The sequence below is a fragment of the Apus apus genome, chromosome 5, assembly GCF_020740795.1.
Source record: "Apus apus isolate bApuApu2 chromosome 5, bApuApu2.pri.cur, whole genome shotgun sequence".
Classification (NCBI taxonomy): Eukaryota; Metazoa; Chordata; class Aves; order Apodiformes; family Apodidae; genus Apus; species Apus apus.
Genome location: NC_067286.1, coordinates 2,151,519 through 2,177,517, shown reverse-complemented (window position 1 = coordinate 2,177,517; position 25,999 = coordinate 2,151,519). Strand labels below are relative to the sequence as shown.

At 43.2% G+C, this 25,999-nt stretch overlaps 2 protein-coding genes across 4 annotated transcripts; both read right to left on the bottom strand.

Moving 5' to 3' along the window:
• Positions 1–324: 324 nt before the first annotated feature.
• CD59 (CD59 molecule (CD59 blood group)) lies at positions 325–6,913 on the bottom strand. Of its 3 annotated transcripts, none has more exons than XM_051620569.1 (4): positions 6,819–6,913; positions 4,176–4,248; positions 3,409–3,510; positions 325–1,984 (listed from the first exon to the last, which is right to left on the bottom strand). In XM_051620569.1, the coding sequence occupies exons 2-4, from the start codon at positions 4,237–4,239 to the stop codon at positions 1,791–1,793; spliced, it is 360 nt and encodes a 119-aa protein (XP_051476529.1). In that variant the 5' UTR covers positions 4,240–4,248; positions 6,819–6,913; the 3' UTR covers positions 325–1,790. The 3 variants fall into 3 exon arrangements, with proteins under 3 accessions (XP_051476529.1, XP_051476530.1, XP_051476528.1); XM_051620570.1 differs by having other exon boundaries at positions 6,834–6,913; XM_051620568.1 differs by lacking the exon at positions 6,819–6,913 and adding an exon at positions 5,442–6,267.
• Positions 6,914–10,187: 3,274 nt separating this feature from the next.
• FBXO3 (F-box protein 3) lies at positions 10,188–25,386 on the bottom strand. Its single transcript, XM_051620567.1, has 11 exons — positions 25,207–25,386; positions 21,683–21,772; positions 21,222–21,385; positions 20,056–20,170; positions 17,598–17,802; positions 16,521–16,566; positions 14,257–14,341; positions 13,304–13,426; positions 12,694–12,809; positions 12,115–12,305; positions 10,188–11,289 (listed from the first exon to the last, which is right to left on the bottom strand). Exons 1-11 carry the CDS (start codon positions 25,311–25,313, stop codon positions 11,164–11,166), a joined length of 1,368 nt encoding a protein of 455 aa, XP_051476527.1. The 5' UTR covers positions 25,314–25,386; the 3' UTR covers positions 10,188–11,163.
• Between the last annotated feature and the right edge of the window lie 613 nt (positions 25,387–25,999).

Here is a 25,999-nt window from a genome sequence, read left to right as displayed (position 1 = left end):
TTAGTTCACCTAGAGGAAGGTCACAAACTCTCTTCATTTCCAAACACAGAATGGTTTGGAAGGGACCTTCAGAGGTCATCTAGTCCAAATCTCATGCCATGGGCAGGGACACCTTCAACTAGATTAGGTTGCTTAGAGCCCTGTCCAACCACCTCTCTGGGCAACCTGGGCCAGTGTTTCACCACCCTCATTGTAAAACATGCCTTCCTTACATCTAGTCTGAACCTCCCCTCTTTTAATTTAAATCCATCACCCCTTGTCCTGTCCAGCAGCTCCCTAAATAAGCTGTAAATAGGGCACCAATAAATAACCACACTCGCCACGTTTTCTTTTTTAACATTTTTATTAATCAAAGACAGCACAGCTTCTACATTTGAAGTGCTCAGAGAGATCCCAGGATGCTTTCACAGATAAACTAAGCTTAACCAAAAGCTACACTGCAGAATACATCATGGATTTGGAGTTAACCACCCTTGTTATGACTGGGTGAACTGGTGTCACTGGCACAAGCGAGGGTCCTCGGGAAGAGGACATGCCATTGGCAATGGACCACGACCTCTGCAGGGACATGCCAAGAGCTCCAGAAGAGAAAAAGGAAAATTTGACATTGTACCTGACTGGGAAGGTCCCTAAATACAAGAGAACTATCAAAGGTCTGCCTGCTCCACCGAGGCAGAGCAATCTACAGACTATTTCAGCTCCAGACCTCTCACAGATACAAACCGAGGTTTTTTTAATTCATGCTATATAAATACATCTCTATTTTTTATTGGCATTTAGAGAGTTGCATAAAAGTAAAAATATAAAGTTCTGCAAGGTTTTGTTAATACTCTTAGGTGGAAGCTTGGAAGGGTTCATTTTACATGTCACTGTTGCCATCAAAAACCAAAAGCTAACTGGGAAAAGAAACTAGATGTGCCATTTCAATTCCTCTGCATCTAATAAACAATTTTCAGTATACCAACAAAAAGTGCTAAGCACATGCTTAGTTTAAATCCTAAACATGGATAAAGCATAAGAAGGGAGAAAAAAAAGTCTGCAAAAGAAGCTAGCATGTGTTGTCTGCATGCTCAGAGAAATATAAAAAGAGGGAAAAGTGTTCCTTGCTTCTATAGCATTATTTTGGTTTTGGTTTAAGAAATGCAGATGCTTTCTCCCGAAATAACAGCACTTAGAAGGTTATATCATTGGCTTGTAAAAAGACCAAAATAAAAAAATAAAAAGCTTACAGTGATGGGAATAAAGTGATGGGAATACATCACTTGAAGTATTTCCACACTCATCATGAAAACTGCAGCAAGTTCAAACTTATGATCTAACGCTTCCTGTGTTGAGGGCACATCCACTGCTTGGTGTATGACAAGGGAGTATCCAAAAAAACCTCAAATGAAAACAAAAATCCCCACAGAAATCACAACCAAAAATAATTACAATTTATGGGACTGTAAGAAATTCTAGTTTTCCAGCATAAACCCTTCCCTTTCACATCACCCACTGAAGGGTTCTAAGGTTCTCCACAAGGTAACATTACTTCATAACAGGTTATTTTCCCCATGGATATGGCAGGGCAAAACACCCCAATTCCCTATAACTGGTAACAACATAAGTCTCCTTCCCATTAATGGAGACAGTGATTTAACAGGTGGAACCCTCAGGAAACAGAATTTAAAACTAACAGGCAATGTTTCAGCCCACAGGTAGGAACTGAAAATGTCAGAAGTACAATTCAGAAGAGAGTTAACGACTTTGTATCATTTCAGCTTGGAAGTGCAGCCTACAAATGGGAACTATTACAGCAGCAGCCATAACATGGCCATTACTGAGGCAATACTGAAGGCAGCTTTGTTAACCCCAGTCATTGTGCCCTCATTGCACAAGTCGTGTTGGCAGCAGAAGAATTCAAAATTATCCAACTGGAAGAATTCAGCAATCTCATTTATGTTGCACTGGGATGCCTTCCAGCAGGAGGAAGTTCTCAATTTACCTACACAAAAAAAAAATAAAAATAATTAAACAGACTAAGAGAATAGTGAAAGTAATACTATTTTGGTACAGGGAGAGAATCACTGTCTGGACTGCCAGGTACCTGCTTTCTTAGCTTCTTTTTAAGAGTTTAGAAGTTTCTAAATTTGCCTTCATTAGGAATTTAGCAGCGAATAGCAGTAGCAAACCATGGTCCTGCCTCCACACCCCTCTCCTGCAGCTTTTAGCCACAGGTTAAGAAAGATTTCTAGCTCAAGCTAACCAGTGCTTCCAGTTCAGTCCAAATGACCCACTGAGGGATGCAGGGTGGAGCTTGAGTAATTCCTGCTCTGGGGCTCCTGATAGAGAACCGTGCATCAACTTCCAGCTCATCCCATTGGATCTGAACAGCTTCATTTCCAGAAGCAACATGCAGAAGACAGAGCTTGAAGAGCAGAAGAGTCCTCCCCTTTTCTCACTGATTCCCCTGGACACCAGAGATCAATCACCTGGTCTTCCAGCTTCCCTAGCTTGACATCATGAGTACTTGACTCCTGACAGGCAGTGGACAACTTCCAAAGGCTGCACACCAGAAAGGCTATAGTTTGGGCTCAGAAAGGTTTCAGCTCAAGGGAAACAGCAAAAAGAAAATTCCTTAGGATGCAAGCAGCACAGAGCAGTGTCCTGGCCCAGCAGCATTAGAAGCTTTCCTTCCTCTGTGCCAAGTCATGACCTTCAGCAGGGACCACCCCTGGGATCAGAGCAGCCCCATCCCATCCTGATTCCCACTGCCCAAGGTCAGTCCAAGAGTCCTTCTAGGCCCAAGGGAACCAGCTGGGAAAGCAGAATATCCCAGTTGACTCAATACTTCTGTTTTTCCAATGAAACTCTTGTCACTTGCAGAGTTACCTACATGTTACTTAACTAGAACAGTAACTCTGTGCCCTCGGTATCCTTGAGCATCTTCCTGAGATGCAGGTGACTTCACCCTCAGGAAAAGATAATTTATTTTAATAGGTGTCAATTCCTAAATGACTGAGCCTTCATCTGCAGGTTTATTTTGTGGGTTACACACGTTTTATCTATTTTTACAAGTGTAACAAACTCAGGGCAAAGGTTTTGTGTTTTAAAGTCAATGCTGTCTCCTGTTTTTCTCCAACCCCCTTAGGTGGTAGGTTTTTTTATTGTTCATTTTTAATCTGGCTGTACTGGTATCTCTGTATATACCTGCACAAGTTTAAATCAGCTATCTAAATGATAATTATCTTTATCAGTTGCTTGGAAGTCAAAATATATCCATTTACTATAAGCACGACCTTCAAAAGCCTTCACAACCTTCTTCTGAGTGAGGCTCAGAAATGCATGCTAAGGCCAGATTAGAAGTGTGCAGGCAATGAAAACTGATATAACCATGTTTATTTTAGGTCTGTAGGACAGCATACATACCAAATTTCATCTGCAAGCAAGTATCTTCAGTCGTTAAGCAAGTACTATTGGTCTTGCACAAGGTAGGGCTGTTCTCGCAGTGGTAACACCTCAGGGCATAACCTAAGAAGACAAGGGTTCAGTGTTCAATCTTACCACTAAAGTAGTGAAATAGGAGCAGCCTGAAAAAAGGGAAAAAAGAAGAAGTGCTGTCTGCATCTAACTGTCACAAAACATATGCCTGGTTATTCGACTGAAGACTTAAGCTAAAATTTACAAGCTGTTGTCAGTGTGCAAATTGAGACTGGCAATTTTGAAAGGAAGATTTTGACACGTGTACTTACATCACTTTGAAAAACAGCTCCATGTCCCTGCAGAAGAATATACTAAATCTCTTTTATCTAAAGACTGCCTTTTCTAAAAGGACAGACAAGAAGAGACACTTTTAGCAGCATTTTATTCTGCCCCTTTTTTATTTCCTCTCCTTTCTCTCCTTTGCTATATGCCTAGTTTCCGATTCACAGGTCAGGAAACCAATCCCCAGCAGCAAAGCAGAACAGTCTGCTGCCATACCCAGCAGGATCACATCCTGCACCCCCTTCTCTCATCTGACCAAATATGATGAGCAACAGACACTAAGCCCTTCTTTGGTGGTTCCTGTCATTCCCCAACATGGTATTAAGCAATCCAGACCTTTCTCATTATTGTTCCTTCTCTGACATTTTTCCCATCATCTCCTCAGCCCCTGTCATAACATCACATCAGGAAAGTATCTCCCATATACTCACCAGAACTACAAAAAGCAACCAGAAGAACGCAGGTGGTTAACAGGACGTGGTTCATCTTGATCATGCTTCTTGCCTAGTTTGAAGGCATAAATAGATGTTACATGTTTATCTAGAAGCTACATGAAACTAGCACAATACATAGCCAGGAATCAAGGTTTCAGCACTTGGTTCAGTATGGAACTGAAGGCATTGGCCAGCAAAACCAGTGAAAGGGAAGAGATAAAAGTTACTTTGAGCTTTGCGAGAGGATTTTTTATTCTGAGAACAGGGTTTTTATTCTGAAGACTGAGATTTGAGCCCTGACAGGCTGGAGATTGCTCTCCTTTCTCCCTTCTGATTACACCATTCAACACATCTCCCCTATTTCTGACAAGCTACAAATGCACCTAACAAGGAGAAAGGCAATTTAGGTTTCAAATACCTTTTCGTTTAGAGCAATTCCCCAATAACCCTGGAGCCAGACTGTGCTGCTTTCTTCTCCCTCTAGGGTTGCAAGAGATTTGTCTGCACTAAGGGGGCTTCTGCCTCTCCTCTCCCAAAATTTCTCCCTTTCACTCAGGGACCAACAGATGCAATAATCCACCAACTGCCTGCAGTGCTGGCTCAAATCTTCCACAACTCCTGTAATCCAGAGGTAGCAGCAAGATAGGAAGGTGAGGATTTTATTTATTATTTTTTTTTTTTATGTAGGCAGCTCCAAAGCAGGAGTTCTTAGACTTCTGCACATTAAGTCTGAACTTCAAACAGTAATATCTGCTACTAAAAAAATCTCTGCTACTGCAGACACTGGGATATTCAGACTCTGTATCAGATACAGGGGGGAGAGAGGGTAAGAGGGACCATACCTGCATCAGGAGGGCATGATTTCATGTTTGTCTTCAAAGCCCAAGTGGGATTTGAAGTCCCAAAGAATTAAAACTATTCAGACAACAGGTTCCACTTACGATAAGACTCCACGGAAACATTCACATCGCTGCTCTTGACCCTGTTAATACAGCTTGAAGCTATTTCTATCTGCAGCTAAGAGTCTAGCAAGGCAAACCACAATAATTTTGGGATGGAGTTTTTTCCTCCCAGAAGACTTGACTGTGGACTTGAAAAGACAGTTTTACAGAAAAAACACACTGAAATCCTTCTCAACTTTAAGTCTAGTTAATTTTTCTACTGGGAAAAAAATAAAGCAACCCCTCAAGAAAAAAAAACACTATTTTTTTTCCCCTGTCTGTATGACCTACTGTTGAGCAAGAAAACTAAGAAAAAACAAACCCTAATGTGCAGGACGAGACGATTTTCTGAGGCAAACAACTTTGTGAGAAGCCTTCCAAGACCAGATGCTCTTCCCACAGTGACGTGCATCTGCAGGAGTGCTGTTAGTCTGGTGGTTAAACCAAGAGACCTTCTGGGCAGCAGCAAGAATCTCCCTGGGAACCTCTCCATCTTCCAAGAGCCCTCAGTCACACAACAGTGCCAGCCAGGGTAAAAACAGTTTTGCCTTTTAGCAAAACCAAGTCGTGACCAGAATAAATACGAGGCAGATTAACACAAATCACGACGACCAACAGAACTGCTTTGAGAGTAGTAATTAAACCAATCTGTTTGCGTGAGAGTGATTTTTTTTCTTCCTGTACTCTTGAACGACAGAGAGATGACAGAGTAGTAAACTTTCAGCTTAAAAGAATGAACAGATTATAAAACACAGACAGCAATTCACAACCTGGCAAAGCAGAAGACATTTCCTAAAGTGGATTTCCTACAGCCCCTGTTTCCAGCATCACCAGAAAGAGCAACTGCAGCAGCTACCGAAGGCTCACGGGCTCGCTTATGAAACACAAGAGTTTCTCTGCAGTCCCAGCTGGGAGAGGGAACAGGCTGCCACTTTCCTCACCCCCTCACAGCAAGGAAAAAAGGGCAAGGAAAGGGATCACCAGGAGGGCTACCAGCCCCGTTTTCTGCGAGGCGGGGGGGGGGGGATCAAGGCATTTTTGCAGCTTCGTCGGCCGAGGTGACCCTGCAGCCACCCGGCAGACACAGCCTGGCTCCGTCCCACCTTCACGTTGGCTGCACAACAACCCTGGGGAGCCGGGGAGGGGGGTGTTTCAAATTCAGCCGTCGCTCCGGGGAGGGGGTTTCCCCCCCCCCCCCCCAGGACCTCCCTGGAAACGGCGGGGACCCCCGGGCAGAGCCGCCGGGTTGGGGGGGGGGGGTCCCCGCAGCCCGCCCCGCTCAGCGCACTGCGGTGCCGCCGTGACTCAGCCCCGGGAGCCCCGGGGCTCAGGACCGAGCATCCCCCCCCTGAAGGCAACAGAACCGTCGTTACCGCCCCAAACCCTTCTTCCCCCGTCGCTCGCCAAGAAGAAGAAGAAAAAAAAACACGAACGACACGATAACTGTTATTACACCACACACACACACACACACTCCTCCTCACGCGTCGCCCTGGAGCCCGCCCGCTCCCGCCGAACCCCTCACACAGCCCCGGCCACCGTTTCCCCCCCTCAGGTCGCGGTCCCTTCCCCGCGGGGACCCCCCCTCGGCACCCCGATGAGGAGGGGCTCACCCCGCGCCTTCCTTCGCCCTCCCCCTTGTGGAAAAAAGCCGGGGCTGGGGTCTCGGCCAGCAGCAGCCCACCCACCCGCCCCTTACCTCCCCTTCCAGCACCTGCTGCCGGCCGGCCCCGCAGCGTCTGCTCGGGGAAGGGGCTGCGGGGGGCGGTGCTGCCTCCTGCGGGCTGTGCCAGCCCCAGGGGCGGAGCAGCGGCCTCGGCACGGCCCGCAGAGCGGCTGGGCCGCCCGCGGGAGGAGGCACCGGGCCCGAGGGATGGGCTGGAGGCCGGTGGCACCGTGACCCACCCCCCCCCCCCCCAGCGCTTCGACAGGCTCCGGGAAAACCGGTACCTGCTCTGCCCGTTTTTGCTGGGGGATAAGAGGAACGATTCCTCTCACGCTTCGTTAAGTGTAGCCGTTGCTGCTCTTTTCATCTCCACCCCCAGCAGCTAAACCTGCGCTTCGTGCCCACCTCTCTTCTCAGAGGATGGTTGCGGTGAAGGGACTCAGTCTAAGGGGGGTTGGATCCAGGTGATCTTTGAGGTCCCTTCCAACCCTAGCGTTCCATGATTCTATCCTATGACCTCAAAGACCATCTAGATCCAACCCCTGCCATGGGCAGGGACACCTCCCACCAGCCCAGGCTGCTCCAAGCCCCATCCAACCTGCCCTTCAACACTGCCAGGGATGGGGCAGCCACAGCTTCCCTGGGCAGCCTGGGCCAGGGTCTCACCACCCTCACAGGGATTAATTTCTTCCTAACATCTAACCTAAATTTCCCCTCTTTTAGTTTGAAATCGTTACCCTTCATCGTGTTAGAAATGAAATGTAGTGGTGTTTTTGCATTCTAATGTTAGAAACAAACTGTTGGGTTTGTTATATATATATATAATATATATATATATAACCTAGTGTTAGGAATATAATTATTTGAGATAAGCAAGATACCTGCACATTCCAAGGACACCAGGAGTGGTTTACGGTCCAAGAAGCTGAGGGAGTGAATTGGGCTCCATCTGGGGAAGAAGGATTTATGGCCAAAAATATTGGAGAGCAACAGAAGTGTTGAGGACACCAAAAGAGATTTTTATTATATTAAGAGATTTAGATCAATGCTATTTAGAAAAAAAAAAGCCTTAACGCTGACTTAAATATGATGTGGAATACCTGTAACTACCACTTGTATTTTAAAAACTATTCTGGATTAATTTTTGTTAGCACAACAGCCAAGTCATCCATTAAACCTAAAGCAAACCCTAAACCACTTTGAATTTAACTCAGATTATTATGTTGGTGTGCTACAGTAGTTGATTATAAGTCAGCTCAGCATATAATCTTACCAATGTATAAGATTTTACCTCTATTTAAGCTATAAATAAAAGCAAAGAGATGTGAAAGTAAGATGCTTGTGTGTTATTATTTGCAACTTATTAGGACTTGATATAAAAGAAAATCCTCAGTTTATTAATTCACTTTCAAAATTTTGCAGTGAGGACCTGGGAACAAGGAATTTACCTGCAGCCATAGCTGAACATCTACCTGTGCTACCCTCCTAAAATCTATTCCCAGTTCCTCCTACAGAGGACCCATCTGTATTGTTACAGATAAACAGTATTTCCTACTGGGCCTGAATTTTCAACCTCAAGTTCTTCACACAGATGACGAGAAATTACTTTAAAACAATTACAGGGGAAAAAAAAAAAAATCACAACAGACCAGCACTGGAACAACTTGCTCGGCAGCTTTTGCGTTCCCCCCCCCCCCCCACTGACTGGCTCACAACTTGTTTTTCTCTTCTGTGATGCAGTCACAGCAAGGAAATAGTGGCCAAAGGTTCTCTCCACTAAGAGACTGTCCAGTCAGCAAGAGCCCACAAAAATGCTGAAGGAATCTTACAGTGCAACTAGAGACTGTTGGCATAGGCCTTGCCCAAAAAAAACCGACTAGCTTAGTTACAGATTTGCATTGGATGTGCTGGGTTTTTAACCCTGTGCTGAATTCATACATGTTCAACAAGGCTTATCTTACCTTGGACAGGAGAAGTCCTAGCCAAGTGTCAGTATCAGTCAGGATCTGAGAGCCAGAAGCTGATAGAAGTTGAGGCTGAACCTGATGGGTGGTGGCCAAAGAGGACTTACATATGTTATAGATCATCATCTGTGCATTCACAGATCCTAACAAGCATAGGGAGCATCCAGCAGTTGGATACAGTGTTGGCAGCTCCCAGTAGCCCTACCCAACACCTGCTGCTGCCCCAGTCACAGCACTGGTGAAGTGCTGTCTTCTGAAGCAGGATCTCAACAGTCAGCTCTCTCCTGCTTTCTCAGGCAAGATTTCTACAGTCCAGCAGTGCTGGCAAACACAATTGATTCCTTGTTTTCCTCAAGGTTACAGCCACTTCACTTTTTGTACCAATCTGGCATAAGCTTCTGGTTTGGGTGGGGCGAGAACCACCAGTGGCACAAGCCCCACTTCAAATGCACATAATGAACACTGCAGCTGGTGCACTCTAGGCAATATGCCATGTGCTAAAATAGCTGCCTGAAGCAATGGAACAACCTTCTTCCTGTTGCAGACACACGAGTTTGGTACAAGAACAGCAACATGTCACCCCCCCACAGGGTCACCTTCTGGCACTTTGCAGGAATCCCGTACCACCAGTTGTGCTTGGATCAGAGGCCTCAACCCATCATATCACAGCGCTCAGAAGTCGTCAGAAGAGCTTTGCCCTCTATCTTGGCTTCTACAGTAAGCAATAATTACAGTTCCTCTAACAACCCAAGAGAGAACCACTCCCTGAGAACAGAGTAAAACCTCCAAGAGTTAGGAATGTTTCTGTAGAGCCTTATGTCCTTCTGGTGCTATCACTTAACTAGAACACCCAGATAGATCCTGGTACAGTATCATGCAAGCCTCGAATCATGAGAGTTATCCATCTTTAAAAACACACAACAGATTTAGAGCATTGGAATAAGTCCTAGATCCACTAAATCTTTTTTCATTGATCCTTTTAACAGAAGATTAAATTTCTGTGAAGACAAAGCATTACGCCACAAACATCACATTTTCCCCTCACAGTTAATGCTGAGGAATCCTCAAAATGGAAAGGGTTTTAAACCACTCCAGCAATTCCCACTGCTGTTCAGACTTCTGTGAGGGACAAGACAAATGTGGCTTTTTTCACCTTGTGCCACTGTGCAAGATCCAGATGCTGTGTGGCACTAGAGAAAGATGAGCACACAGAGAAGCTGATACTGTGACTTGTAAAAAAAAAAGCAGACTTTCTCTATGAGCTGGAACTAGGCACTAATGGAAACATTCAGTTGGAATCACAATACACTGCTTTTCCTCATAGGAGCTACCAATTCTGGATGTCAAAAAGAGGAACTGAGCACAGCCATGCTAGTCACACAACTATTGCTCAGGTCTTGGCAGAAAGAGTCTCATGTAAGCACTTCAAAGCAAAGGAGGCAGTAAGGTTGTTTACTAATGACAATGGAAACAAAATAAAAGTGATAAAGTAAACATACGTCTTTAAATATAAAGTTTCTAGTCATCTGGTGTTCTGTCAGGCTCTTCTCTTTTTCTTCTTTCTCTTCAGGTGTTGTTACAAAACTCCATAGAGGATTTCAGGGGATGTGATACTTCAACATAAAATTTGTCACTTATGTCAAAATCTGAACAGCAAACATCTTACAAAGAAAACCTCAAAACATATTTACAAATTTGCATTTTGTAGTGATTTGAGAAATTTCTTGGTTACCAAGTGGCAGAGTATGCATGTACACTACATTCCAAAAGGCATTATGCAATCAAGAGTCACCTCGCCAAAATAAAATTAAGCTGAAAGACAGATTGTCTACAAACAAGGCCAGTTTCATTCCTAATTTATGCATCTGATGACCAGAATTTTCTGGTACTTCTATGTTAGTAAAAAACAGAGCATAAGAGCACCTGATCTCACCCAAATGGGATACAGAGGCCAAACTGCAAGTTTCATTCTTAGCAGGAGTTGTAGAAACTCATGAGAAAGGACAATAGTATACACTTTTTTTTGCCACCTTGTCTATTGCTAATTTTAAATGCTTGTATAAAAACAATTCCCCACACCGTATTTGCAATATGATCATAAATAGGCAAGAGTTAAAAAATGTAAGATATGATTACCTTGGCCTATCAAGCTGTTTTGCACTTCAGAAAAAAAGCCCAAACACCTTTCTCTTCTTCCCTCTGCTCCCTCCCTGACCCACCCCTTCACTTCCAAACCAGAAAAAAAAAGTTATACTCCGATGAATATTAGACCTGGCACCAACATCCATGCTAGTTGCCCTGATGTGCAACAGAAAATTCATTTACAACAGTCAGAAACAGTCTTATGCACTAGCCCCAAAGAGTTCAGCTTCTGCAAACAGTTTATTTTGTTTTGCAAAAAGAAATAAATCCCATCAGGTGTGACGTGGGCAGCGTCCAGAAGGCGCAGGAATGTCCAGCACTCGGCGTCGATCTTCATACTCATCAGTGTCTGTGGAATCTTCGTCTTCATCCACTGCGTATTCATTATGATTTGTTTCCTAATGCAAAACACATCCATATTGAGTTAACATCTTCTATTCCAGCTATAAGAAAGCACTAACAACTGCCTTGAAAAATCTGCAGTCTACCTCATGGCCTCCGTTAGCTGAAGCAGACGTTGTTTGTGTCCTAAGACCTGCTCCTTACAATTAAAGAGCTTCATTTGCAATAGAGATCATTTTGCCAAACTACTTCACCTTTAACTCAGTAAATATCCATTATTATAAGTGAGGACTTATTAAGAGTCCTCACTGCCTTTAAACAAAAGCAGAGGGGAAAAAAAAAGTGCAAATTATTTTTACAGTCAACTGAATGGAAGGAGGTTACAACTCCTATAACTGTGAACAAGAATTAGGAGGTGCCAGTTCCTGAGAGAAGCATGACATCTGCTGGCACTTGTTAGAGCTACTGGGAATGAGTGTCTCAAATCCCTGGAAATATGAGAGAAAGTGGAGGAGTAGATGTCTACCCCTAAGGGAAGATTCGCTGCTTGCACAAGAACTTTCAATTCCTATCTGAATTAGCCACCAAATAAGGGCTATGCTAGTGTTAAAATAATAGTGTTTTCTCATCAGTAAGTATTCCAGAAACTGCAAATAATTAATATAATGGAAAATTCCCAAAGTCTCAGACTAAGTGATACTTTCAGACCTTTTTTCTTTGATAAATGGTGTTGAAAAGAGAGCAATTTTCAAGAAAACAATCAAAACTGAAAAATTATGATATTGAAGTTTAAAGACACAGTTACCCTGTCCTATTAAAATTAATCCCAGTGTTTTCTGAAAACAGGAGGTCAGAAAAAAACCCCAAACATCTCTGCTTACCATTCGCGCTGTAGACACCTTAAATGTTGGACACACCATATGAAATCTGGGAATTGTGACATTAAAGAATCTATCCTTGTAGTAGAGGCAATGGAAGGTGTAGTACCCCTCCATATATCCAGATGTTGTGGAAAACGTAGTACAGCTGGTATACTCATAGACTCTCCCTGGACTGATAATTGGAAACTCCCCTGTAGGTAAAATATTAGATGGCAATAGTAAGGACTGAAGTAGAATTACAATTTAGCTGTTGGCTGAACCACTTGCACTCCACAACATATTCCGGCAGAGCATTTTCCATTCCAGTGCATGCAAACATGATTCTCAGCAACTGCTGATGTTAAAGAGCTGTCTCAAGAGGGGCTAACTATCAGGACATCCCTTGCAAAGCAGCTTTAAAGACAAAACAGATGGATATGTATCTCTTCCTTTCAAGAAACAGAACTATTTTGATACAAACCACACAACTACTGCCCTGTGTCGCCATGAGGAATGAATGGTTCATAATGTAACTTTCATAACGTGTAGGTTAAGTACAAAAACTCTCTGTTGGGTTCCCAAAACCAATCTTTTACTTACCAACTACTCCAGGACCTTGAACTTCTTCTACATCACCTTTGGCATTTGTTATCCTCCAGTATCGACTGTCCAGCTTACAAGCCTTCTCAGGAAGAGCATCTTTGGACATTTCAATCCTAGAAGCCAAACAGTGTACTTAATGGTTAGGTAACTATTTTAATACATTTTAAGAAATCCTTTCATGTCCTTGGGATCTCTCTCAAAGTTGCCTTGGGAAAAAAACCCTAAGGTAAAGTATACTGAATCAGTTGTTAGGATATACTGAATATATGTATACTGAATCAGGGTGGGATCCATCCCATGCTTCTGCTTCACTATTTGTTATTATTTACACCCTTCTAAATCACAAATTACTCACAACTTCTTCCCCTTCGAGCCCCTTCCCTCCCCCCTCCATTCACTTTACTAATTCCCAACTTGACTGGAGCTTTTCATACCTGACCAGGTAACACTTGAGTAATTTTTAAATTTAAAAGTACACCATGTTTAGTACATCCTATTAATTTGAGTATGCTTACTAAGGCTGTGCAGAAATGTGCAACAACTGATGCTTTCAACATTACACAGGTCTTTCCTGTGCTATAAGAATTAATTCAGTTGTTATTTTTACCTGATTCTGTAAGTGAAGAAATAATGTGGTGGATGTACAGAACTGAGTTCAGGTAGAAAAGAAGTGGACACAGACACAGTAATATCTCCTGTGGTAGCAACACATTCTTTATCGTGCACATACCTACAGAAAGGAAAACATTAACTCTGCAAATAGCTCTGTACAGAAATACAGAAAACTACACATGAAGTGATTAATTAATTACTATGAAGAGCATTTTGGTGCTAGGTTAAAACTACTTCTTAACTCGTAGTTTGGCATTTAAATAAAGGATGGATGCAGTGTCTTCATGATGTATACCTCCCCATCACCTAAACTCACACAGCTATGGACCTTTTTGTACCTCCATTAGTGTTTGTATCAAGCTGGGTGTATAATTTGATCTGAAGTCAATGCAGACACATTTGTTCAATGAGTCATTAAGCTGTTAACAAAACAAAAACTAGCAACTCCTACAGCAAATTAGTTTACAGATCAGGAACTTGGTTCCACAGCATCTCAGTTTGACAGAGCCAAGGGTCTTGATAATAACTAGAAGAAATAAGAAGTGCATGAAGATTCAAACACCAGAAGGTCCTCTTTATTTACATATTCCATAGAGTTATTTTAGAGACAGTTCCCTGAAACAATTGTTTTTTTAACAACTCAGGACAGTCCTGCAGCTGTAGCACACTCATGGCAAGCAGAATAAAAATGGCACTGTTAGCTAAGCTTCACATCAGCAATACTGCAAAACTCCAGTCCCTCTAATGCAAAGTTACAAACTCTGAAGTTGCTGGTTAAAAAAAGTTTTTCTAAGCATTCTGTTTTACAGTTTTATCTGCAGTAAGCTCCACATGCTTTCTCCTCTCATCACCATGAGCTTTTGTATCAGATACCCGTAACTACCTGGAAAGAGGTCAGCATTAAGCATTAAAACCCTGCAGCAAGGTTACAAATCCCAGTCACAATACCTGAAAATCTGGTCTCTGATGATGGGGTAACCACCAGTTACAACTTTGTTTACATAGGATGTAAACCACTCCAAGTAAGATGTGCCTAGATGCCAAAGAAGAAAAGCATTCATAAAGACAGGCAAATTTAGCACTGAATGCATTACAATAAATACTTAAAGGAAACAGTTTGAAGCTTTGAATGTTTTTATAATAAACTCTCAGACTTACTTAAATGAGTCAGTCAATATTCCAGTCCATTCTACCAACAAAGATCATTTGGAGAAACAAACCAAGAACTAAAAGTTAAGAATGCATACTCCAGAAATGACACAGCAAAGAAAGAATTATAACCATGGTCTTCAAATGCTGATGTCTCTCATCATCTGGTTTCCTGCTCCTGACTCTTCTTCTTTCCCAGTCATAGCAGAAAAGTGTAGTGGCCTCTACTACATGTATAGTTATTTCCAGCTATTCTACCTCCAAGAAGCATGCAAGACCACTGGTGGATTTCTGGACTTAGTTTTGATTTCCAGGTTTCCACATAAAACAGAATTTCTCATAAACATGCCAGCAAATTGCAGAATTTCCCTCTCTTTAAAAACTGGAGTAAGTCATAGACATACTCCACACTCCTGCTACAAACCCAGAAGACTAAGGCTCTATGTCAGCCAAAAGAACCTGTAACTTTCATACACCAAGAGACATTGTCTGAGAACAGCTTTTCATACACCTACAGACATCAATTAGGAATAGCTTGATTTCTAAGTAGGCAGTCAAGCTGTCACGTTTAACTCTCAAAGCAGAGAATTTCATACGAGAGACATTGATCTCTGTAAAATAATTTCTTAGTCATAAATCTTCTAAGCACTGCAATTTAAAGTTCAATGGAAAAGTAGAGAGTTCTTCAATTATTTGTCAATATTACTGATACAAAACTGGGTTTAAGCTGAAATACTAGGAAGTCATTATCCTCACCTTCACTGACGTTATCTAGTGCTACCACTCCTGTTAGATTAAGTGTACTTAACACTTCTTCCTTTGAGCAAGAGCTGTGTGCACTGTCCTTTGATCTTCTGAAAGTCTAAGGAACTCCAAGATTATTATCCTCCTTTTTACGACTAATCCACAAAATGCAAACCTTGTAGAAAGTAACTCTGAACGGAGAAACTGGACCCATTTACCCTGCCACGTTGAAAATGACAAGAAAAATGCTGTCTATGAAACTTCCCCTTCACTCCAGTAAGCCAAAATTAACCCTTTCAGCCAAGTGGAATATATTTCAGTATGTTGCCAGATCTCCTCACCACTGACTTAATTCCATGAAAGCAGCTACACTAATTCACCACAGCTCTGAAGTATTTCATCCTCCTCAGGTGGAGAGAAGCAAGTAACCAAACTCTTGAGCTTTTGCTGGATCTTTCCTGTGATTAAAGCACACGACACATTCTGCACTGACCTTTGTAAAATGGGTGACAGGCTGACTACTTCACACTGACATCAATTCATACCATCAACCAGTGCATAGAAAGGTTTCCTGAAATTAGCATGGCTAAGAGTTTGACCATCTACAACCCAAACCAGCAACCACCTACTTTGGTTTTGTACTGTAATATTAATACATATTTCATAAGACATGTGCAGGGCTAAATTTTGGTGCCAATATTGGTGCCAATTATTACACACCTGCCTTCCCACTGAGTGAAAGGAATTAATTTAGATATAGACACAATTACCAGGTTTCAGTGGATTAACAAAAAGAGATATTCAGAACACTATTCCAGTCAATGTACCTGCCAGACAGATGATCACAACAGATTACCACATAACCAAACTGACAGTTTGCCCCTTCCCTCCTCACTCGTTTGAACAAAGCAACCAGACAAATCAGAAATCCAGGTTTCCTTTTGCAGCTATGTTTACACTTTATTAGATTTAATTAATTAGGTTGCAAACACTACTGGGGAAAAAAAAATATTTCTGTCCACTTGTGTGTTGTATTTAATGTCTGCTTACATCATTAACATCATGGCTAACTTAAAGGATTTGCTCCTCTTGTTAGACAGGTTAGTGCACTGAATGATTTGTATACAAGACACACAGAAGGGCAAGCTTTGGTAGAGAAAAACTGCATCTCTTTTCAAGTAGCTGCTGATGTTTTCAAGTAGGTTAGAGCCTTACAAGTAGCATAGAAAATTCTCAACACTCATTTTGTTCAGGTCATACTGACAAGCATTTTCTAGACAGTGCAATTAGAACATTTTGCAGGATATGTAAAGTGTTACCTGTAATGAACATATCAATAGCAGATGGATTGCGAGCCATTTGGTCCTAGAAGGGAAAGCAGGTTATGGATGTATTAGATGGGGAGCATGGGACTTCCAAGGTTCAAATTCAACAGCTGAAATATAACATAGGGAATACTTTCCCTGTACTCACTAAACCTAAAAAATCTGGCTGCTTAGTAAATCATTATACCCCCAGTCTGATATTCAAATATATGAAACACGCATGCCTGTCACAATATAAGAGTGTTAGTAACTTTCCAAGTTCCCAAGCATTATCTGGAAGGCTTAAATACTTGGCATAATACAAAGAGGAATCTTAACATTCTTCAGGTGATTTATTATCAAAGCATTCCCTAGAAATCTCATTGCTACATGCTTTGAAAATAGCCAGGAACCCCATATCAGGATGAACATCCCCCCTTGTTTTACAAAAAACACCCTTTACTCACCCCACTTTCTTTTTAGGGTGGGGAGGTTGCCAGGGCATGGGTAAGGAGAAAGAGGGCTAAAATCTTCTTAGGTATAGTATCCTTAAGCTTCACTAGCAATAATACACCTACCTTAAAATACTGGAAGAATTATGAAAAGCAATTTTGTTCTACATAGGAGCTATTTGAGAGCCATTTGTTCTTTCACCGGAAAGTAAGTTTTGCTTACAAACCAGAGGGTATAATTTACTGTAGTATGTTTACATTTAGCACATCTTGGGGAGGAGACATATAGAGATGCTCATCTTCCATAACGGGGAAGCTTTTCTTCCTTACAGAAACACGGACAAGAGTATATACTTGGCACAATTTGAACAAATTAATATTTTCCAATAAGGATGAATGTTGTCCATTATCACCAACCTATAGAAATCACTACAGCCGTGTACATTTCTTTCACTTATTAACCATTTCACTTGTGGGTTCTGATGAAAACCAGATAGCAATTCAAGGGCAAGTAACAAACTAATATCATCTCTTAGTATTCACTTTCTGCTATATAAAGTATTTCAGGTATCTGAACACGCAGAGGGACCCCACCAACCATCAGAAAGTACATTCACAAATATAAACATATCTTCCTTACTGGACATTGGTAGAAGATCTCATATTTATTTCGTCCCTCCACACTCTCCAGGGCCATGTATTGACTCAGGCCAGTATGAATGCAAAAGGTGAGAGGAAGGCACTGTTTCAGACCCAGCCTCTGCTGAAAACCTCCCGCCGCCGTTTCGATATCCAGCAAGTCTTCCGAGCGGTAGTGGTTCGACAGTGCCATGCTTCCCATCAAACTTCACAGGCAACAGCAAAAAAAGGAAAGAAAAACAGGAGGTACCACTCACAGTGCAAAGCTAGCTTTTAATCTATCCTAAGCATTGATTCTATGAATGCTCTAGATACTTCTTAGACTAACATCCAGGTGCTGAACTAGGTTCTTAGTTCCCAACACCAACCTTCACAAAGGCAGGCTTGATGGTTCCAAGACAAACACTTCCTTGTATGCTTTGTGCATCCCAAAGCTCTTTTTTAAACTATCTCATCACATCTGCAACTACTTCAGAGAAGCTGACAGCTTCCTATAGCATCATACTAATTGCCAGTGCTCTGTATCTCAAGTTTTGTGCAAGCTCATTTCAATACTATCAAAGCATCCATGATTTCTCAGTTAGAATATCATGCTGCTGCAGTAACAGTCATTGATCAAGACAGCAGTGAGTAAAGTGCTCTGTGTTTTGGAGAAATAAACAAGCAAAACAACTATTGAGTCAGAGTGATTATAATATCAGTATAAAAACTAAGGCAGACAGACACGAGCAACCAGACACACATGGAAAGAATGAAACAATATTTATTAGTATGACATGGCAAGGCCATCAACTGTCTTTCTAATATTTTCCTCTAGCTTTTTGTAAGCATCCCAGTAAAGGAAGGGATTTGTTTGGTTTTGACAACAAGGACATTGAAGACAGTAAAAAGAGCCTCTCTACACATGAGAAACAAACATACACACTTGAAAAAAAGTAGGACTAATCTGAAGTAGTAACAGATTAGGAACGCAGGTGAACATCAGAAGCTAGAACAAAAACCCTACACTCAGTGTCATAGGGGACAGACAATGGAAGAATGACAGAAAGGGATCAGATGATCAAAGTAATCAACAACAAGGGCATGTACTACAGGAGTGCACCCAGCAACAGGAGGAGCACACAAAGCTGTGATGCAGACCTCCCCACCCATACACCTCTCTAATCTGCCTTTCACTGCTGCTCCCAGGTGTGAACTCTTGCAGATGCTAAGCTTTTACTGGTGTTAGGAAAGCAGTGACTCAGTTGCAAGCTGCCACACGTCAGCGTGATACAAATTGCTCCCAACCTGGGCAACAGGTTCCATTCCTCTTTTTCCTTACGCAGTCTTGCCTGGAATTAGCATGCTCTTCAGGTTAAAAAGTGATGCTAATATCCAAACACAGAAACCTGAAGCATCTAACAATGACTAGTCCTAACTCACCCCCATTCCTGACCTAACAATCCAACAACTTGCTGCATACGCTTCCATTACCTACACCTGATCTTTCCAGCATTCACCTCCCACAAGAAAGAAAGCCTGTTCCCAACCCCTTCCACTCACAGTGCAGCAGCTCCTCTTGCTCCAGAGTCACGTGTCAGACCTAACTAGCTCCCCAGCCAGTGCTCCACCAACAAGGTTTGTCAACCTGTGTGGTAGGCTCAGACCTTCTTCAAGGCACAGCCATGGACCACAGCCCACTGGGAGCTGTTCAATCTGAAAGATGTGCCCAAAGGCATATATCTGCTCCTGCAGCCCTGCCACAGGCGCATCATCACAGTAGAGGCTTTGTGGTAGTTAAAAAGGAGCAGGAAGAGTAGGAAGGACACAGGCTGCAGAGATCTGTTTAAAGTCTACAGAACTAGGGCACTTATCCCCTCTCTAAATACAAGTCTCTCCTAGAAAAGAAATAGAACTGGAAGTCATCCTTATGGTTGCATAAAACTTTCTTATATCTCTTCTGCCCAGACAACACTAGAATTGGAAGATGCTGCACCTCCTTTACTGGGGAAGTCTTTGGCAAAGCAACATGAATGCATTGCCCCCTACAGACACTGCAATGATTTGTCCTTGCTTTCCACCTTTTGCCAGTGTTTGTGGCACTTCATTAAGTGCTAATGTGCAAATTTTTTCTATAGCTGGAGGACATATGCCTTCTAACCTGGATGTAAAAGGAGTTTTTTAATTGCTGAAATCACACAAAACTTTAAAAACTTTGGATAAGACTTGATTTGCAGAACTGTCATTTTGATTCTACTTAAAGTTGCTCCCTGTTTTGAAAGTTATTCCCTAACCATTTTAAAGAAAGAAAGTGATTTAAATAATGAAACTAGAAGATAACCAGTTCTAGAAGGGTTGCTTAAAACAGTCAGTTACTACACATTTAATGCTTCATCTATCCTGTTCAGCAGACATTTTATCTTTTTAATAAATAAAGTATCCAAGAAATACAAAAGGAATTAATAACTTTCACTCCTTACCCAGGAACAACTAGCTTCTGTCCATTGTGAAGACGAAATGAACATCGATAGTCATCAGGGAGCTTGCAACCTATTTGTGCTTCCACAGCATCTAGATCTTCCTCCTGCACACCATCTGTGCACCAAGAGAAAGAGTATGAGGTAGCAGTTTTGGAGGGGGAATCATGCCCAGTTTGCTGTTCCTGACAAAAGTGAATCTTAAAATTTGTGTCAAGACCCCTCCTTTAACATTTAATTTCACATCGTTTCATCAGAGCTGTATGGCTAGAAATAAGGCAAAAACTACATTCTAGACATAATGGCGTGTCTTCCACTGCCAAAGAGAATTTTAAGTAGCTCCAGAAACCTTACCAATATGGATCTCTTATGTTATTACGAAAGGAATACACCTTTCAAAGTATTTTGTCACTTATAATTCAGAGAAAGTGAACTAACAGACACGCAAAAGCGAGATAAATTCAGTTCAACTTTGGGATGCAGCTGTCCACTAGAATGATCTCAGGAATCCTCCACTGATTGAATTCATATTAGTGGCCAGAATCACTAAATATCAAGTATTTCAGATACAAAGTGTGAAATTTCTAAGTGCCTTGATCAAACAGACATGGACTCAAGTCAGTATTTGGTGACTTTGTTGTGAGCTAGGTGGCACAGAAAGAATACTACATCCATTTGAAAGGAAGCTGATTACATGAACTGGTTACTTCATACAGCACCAATTCCCATCCAACAGAATCTCAATGTGATTGACTTAAGCAGAAAGTATTTATAAAGTGAAATGAGCTACAACCCTTGTAGTCATGGGATTATTAAACTAAATAATAATAATAATAATAATAATAATAATAATAATAATAATAATAATAATAATAATAAAAAATCAGTCACAGCAACCAAAGACAAAAGCAGCAAAAAGTGTATCCATTTCCTGATTATCCAGAGATAAAAGAGGACAGAATAGTGACTAGGAAAAAAAATAATCTTGATCTCTCTGATAAGAAATCTTCAGAGAATCTATGCATCACTAGGAACTGGGCACTAGTTACTTATTTACTGGAGGGGAAGGAAAGCACATCTACCTGTCAGGGCTCCACTACTTGAGGCACACACCTAGCATGACCAGGTCACCTCAGCCAACCCACTGGAGAAAGCAGGCTACCTCATACCTTTCAAAGAGTCAATCATCCGAGGACACTGCTGTCCCAGGTATTTCACCAGGTCACCCCAGGCTTTTTTCAGTGTAGCATAGTACCGGATGTATCTTCCAAAGTCAGAGTAGGTACTGATGAAGATGGCTTTCCAGCTCTGACTTCGCTGCCTTTTTTCCTCGCTAAGTGGGAATTTAGAAAATAAATTTAAATGTCAGCCTAAAAAGCTTGACTTCTTCTCATGCAGCCTAAGCACTAATAGGGCACCACTTCTCTAACCATCCATAAAGCTTTTCAACACTTGTACATTCATGAAGCTTTTTTAGGAAATCAACATTTTGATACCTCTGACCTTTCATCAATTTGAAGCTGGTAAATACCAATTCAAACTCTGAGTTACTAGAAGTAACGTGGACACAGACAGCACAGTAACAAGCCTTATTTTCAGAGAAAAACCCACTTGAAACAACCACACTTACTCTGAAATGAGCCAGTATTTCTTGCAGTGTCTTTTCCACAATGGATCATGGTTTGCTAGCTGATTTAATCTTCGACTTAAACAGCAGCAACTATAAATACAAAATCATCACATTTGATTGCGAAAGAGTAGCAAAATAAACAGGGATAAATACCAACCAGTGCATTGCATTCTCATGAAACAGATGCAGAGTTTTAAAGCCAGCTAGCTCTCCTTTTTAGACTTGAGCTTACAATGGTTAAATGCCATTATGACAGCTGTATGAACTGTGAACTACTTTTCTACAGAGTTTGAGAACTGTCAGCAATTAAGTAATTTTGTAAAGCAGGTCATCCTCTAGACCTGCCCCATGGTAAACACTGTCTTAAAGATTCCAGCATGACTCCACCAGCAGTAAGCATTCCAGTAGCACAGACTAGTTATTATGATTTAAACCACTTTATCTGGATTGTCAGCCTCTGCCTTTTCCACACTACTGAAAGCTGAATCAGTAAGCTACAGAAACTATACAGTTTGAGTATGACAAAGTTACTTTCCACTTTAAGTTGTTTTAAATAGCAATTTCATGACCAGAAACAGACAGAGGAAAAATACAAAGGATGAAAGGTCTGGAAATAAGTACTACAAGCTCGCTCTAATGAAGACCATATATATAAGCTCTTGCCACTGCACTGCAGGTAACATTGCTATTTTGGGAAGTTAAAAGAACCATATCCAGCACTGTGCAGCACTATTCTAAATGCTGTATTAAGACTTGTAGGCTATAGGTCCAAAACTGTCCTGAGAAATCATTTAAGTCAATCCTGGCTTGATGCAAGGAGACAGCAAAAGTTAACCTATATGCCTGCTAACTTGCCCTTTAAAAGCAGTGATGGAGGTGCCACCAAATACCAGCTTTTCCCATATTTACTTTTACAGTCGTAAAGCCTTCCAGGAATGTATAACTGGTATTGACAGCAAGATATTTCAGTATATTTATATGAAAAAGAATGGGTAGCAAAGCACAAGCAATGTGCAGAGCTGAAGAAGCATATAGGGAATGATTGTGTGATTCAAAGATACATAGAATTTAAAAGAAATTATTGCCTCATTTAATGTAACCTGACCACTAGACAATAATCCTTTTCTCTTCTGTGCTTGAGTTGAATTATCAGTTATGCTTTAAAGAAACTTCCCAAAGATGCCACGAATTTAGATGTGGCAACAACTCTTCCTCTGATAGATTGTTCTAAGAGTTAATGTGTGTTTTAATGGCTGAGATTAACATCTAAATACCACAAATGAGGTTACCCAACTTAAACTTCCAGTTACTGCTTTGTGGGGTTTTTTCAGTGTAGTTCAGAAATTGGTAAGTAAGAAAGACCAACAGTGTAAATGGATGTAGTTCCATCCTGAAATAAAGGTCCCAAAGTCAAAGCCCTTGCAGAAATCTATTATATTGGTGTTTTTCAACCAAGCCTGCAATTTCTTTCAGGAAAGAAGTCACCATGGCATCACAGAACATGAGACTTCAAACATGATAAAGATGCAATTAAAGCCTTTCTTATTAATTACATAAATAACTGGTCACCTGTCAGCTTTTTCATTATTTCACAGCCACGAGCAGACTAAGCAGCCTGTGGAATACTGGGGAAACTGCAGTGTTTGTACTGGTCAGGGTATATATATGTCACTAAAACAAATGCAAACAACCTAGAGATGTCAACAATTAACACTTTGAGTATTACAAACAGCCAGTTATGCAAAAACACCATTCCTGACCTTATAAAAAAGAAACGTGCACAGTATTTAACTGTCCTGGCACAGCAAAACCCACCTAATTTTCTTAAATACAGAACAAAAATAGGCAGTGCCTTTACCACACCATCAACTACTACTAAATTATCCAGACTGCACTTTTAACAATTGTTCTAAGTTCTGCTTATGCTTGATCTCTTTTTTTCTGTTATCCCAAAATAATTCCCCTTGATGTTTGTAGTTTTCTTGACTAGTATTTTTTAGGGAGAAAAACACCGAGCAAAAGCCATTTGAATACCTTATTTTATTCACACAGGTTCCTCCCTCTTTGCTTAAATACTGTGATTTCAACCACTGCCAGTGCTTGTACCTCCCTGGTATGGATTTAGCTAGAAACACACTCTGGTGTTTACTGTAGGAGTCTTAACTCTCCAACCATCCCATAAATCATATAAAAGGAGCCTGCAGCTTTCATTCATGCTTTTCTGCCTGAAAAGTCCTACTTCATTTCGCTTGGGTCTCTCTCACACAACAGCTGATCCAAATAACTGAATATATTTACTAGCTACGAGATGGCCCTTTGTTTACCCAAAGATAACGCAAGTTTCAGAGAACTGCTGATTTAATAAACTCAGTTATTGGTTCGTCTCTAAATTGCAATGTAGCTAAAAAAACCCCCAACATACCAAAACAAAAACCAGAACACCCCAACATATAATGGAACAGAGGGGGGGGGGAAAAGGAATATTCCCTTTTGCTTAAAAAGATGAAAACCCCCGCTGTTTCTGGAAGGGAAGGGTGTTTTAGGAGAGGTCCGCCACAGGGAAGGGTGTTTTAGGAGAGGTCCGCCACAGGGAAGGGTGTTTTAGGAGAGGTCCGCCACAGGGAAGGGTGTTTTAGGAGAGGTCCGCCACAGGGAAGGGTGTTTTAGGAGAGGTCCGCCACAGGGAAGGGTGTTTTAGGAGAGGTCCTCCACAGGGAAGGGTGTTTTAGGAGAGGTCCTCCACAGGGAAGGGTGTTTTAGGAGAGGTCCTCCACAGGGAAGGGTGTTTTAGGAGACGTCCTCCACAGGGAAGGGTGTTTTAGGAGACGTCCTCCACAGGGAAGGGTGTTTTAGGAGACGTCCTCCACAGGGAAGGGTGTTTTAGGAGACGTCCTCCACAGGGAAGGGTGTTTTAGGAGACGTCCTCCACAGGGAAGGGTGTTTTAGGAGAGGTCCTCCACAGGGAAGGGTGTTTTAGGAGAGGTCCTCCACAGGGAAGGGTGTTTTAGGAGAGGTCCTCCCCAGGGAAGGGTGTTTTAGGAGAGGTCCTCCCCAGGGAAGAGCGCTTTAGGAGACGTCCCCCACACAGCAGCTCCTCCAAAACAAACCAAACCCTCCTCCTACCCAAGTGGCGAGCGCTCTGGCAGTGCTTTACCCGCCTGTTGCAGCCCTCCCAGCGCGCTGCCCCGACCCTGCCACGGAAAAGTTGTGCAAGCCCGAGCTGCCGGCAGCTCCCTTCCCGGGCAGCCCGCCTCCTCACGGCGCTTCCCCCCCGGCTCCCACAGCCCCAACCGCCGCCTCCTCCCGCCCCTTCCCCGCCGCTCAGCCCGGCCGCGGCCCCGAACCGCCCGCCAGGCCTCCCGCCGGGCCCCTCCGCCCCGGGGGGAGCCGCTCTCCCCCGCCCCGCCTCCGCCACCCCCAACCGAGGCCGGGCTCGGCCCCTCTCCTCCTTCCCTTAGCAGCCGCGGCTCACGGCGGAACCCCGGGTGTGTGTGTGGAGGGGGGGTACCCCGGGCCCCCCGTACCTCATCAGATCCCGGCAGTCGAGGAAGCTGAGGATGAGCAGCAGCGGGTCGGTGGGCAGCAGCTCTAAGCGCAGGGCCGACGGCTCCATGTCCGGGGGAGCCGCCATCTTGCCCGGCCTCCCCGCGGCTCCGCTGCCGGCGACGCGCCCGCCCCTCGCGCCGCGCCGTTGTCAGCCGGGGCGGGGAAGGGAGGGAAGGGACGGGGCGGGAGAGCGGCCCGGAGCGCCCTCTGGTGCCCGCCGGTGCCCGGGAGGCCCGGCTGCTCCGCCCGCCGCGCTCCCCGCCGGGCCTCGGGGCCTGCCGCCGGGCCTCGGGGCCTGCCGCCGGGCCTCGGGGCCTCCCGCCGGGCCTCGGGGCCTGCCTCCGCGCCCCGCAGGCTGCGGAATCCCCCGGAGCAACCGGCGTCTGCGGCCGCCCCCCGGCGCCGTTAAACGGGTGGCGTCAGGGGTGGAGGCGCGGGTGGAGGCCCCGTCGCCTCAGGTCTCTCGCCGCCTCAGGTCTCCGGGCCCTGAGGCTTCGCCGCGGCGCACAGCGCAGGCCTCACCGCGCCGGTGTGTGTGTGTGTGACCCGCCTTCCAATCCCGGGCGGGTGTTCCCGTTATCCTGCAGCATCCCAGGTGGGGTCTCGTTCCTGTGGTGAGGGCACAGGCGGGAGCCCAGCTTGCCGACGTCTCAGGCAGTCTGAGGCACGGACGTGCACGTGGAACTCTGCTTTTAAAGAATATTAAGGCGTCAAGCATCTTGATTTGCTTTCCTGAAGCAGAGGAGTAAGTCATGTTCAGCTGGGGCACTT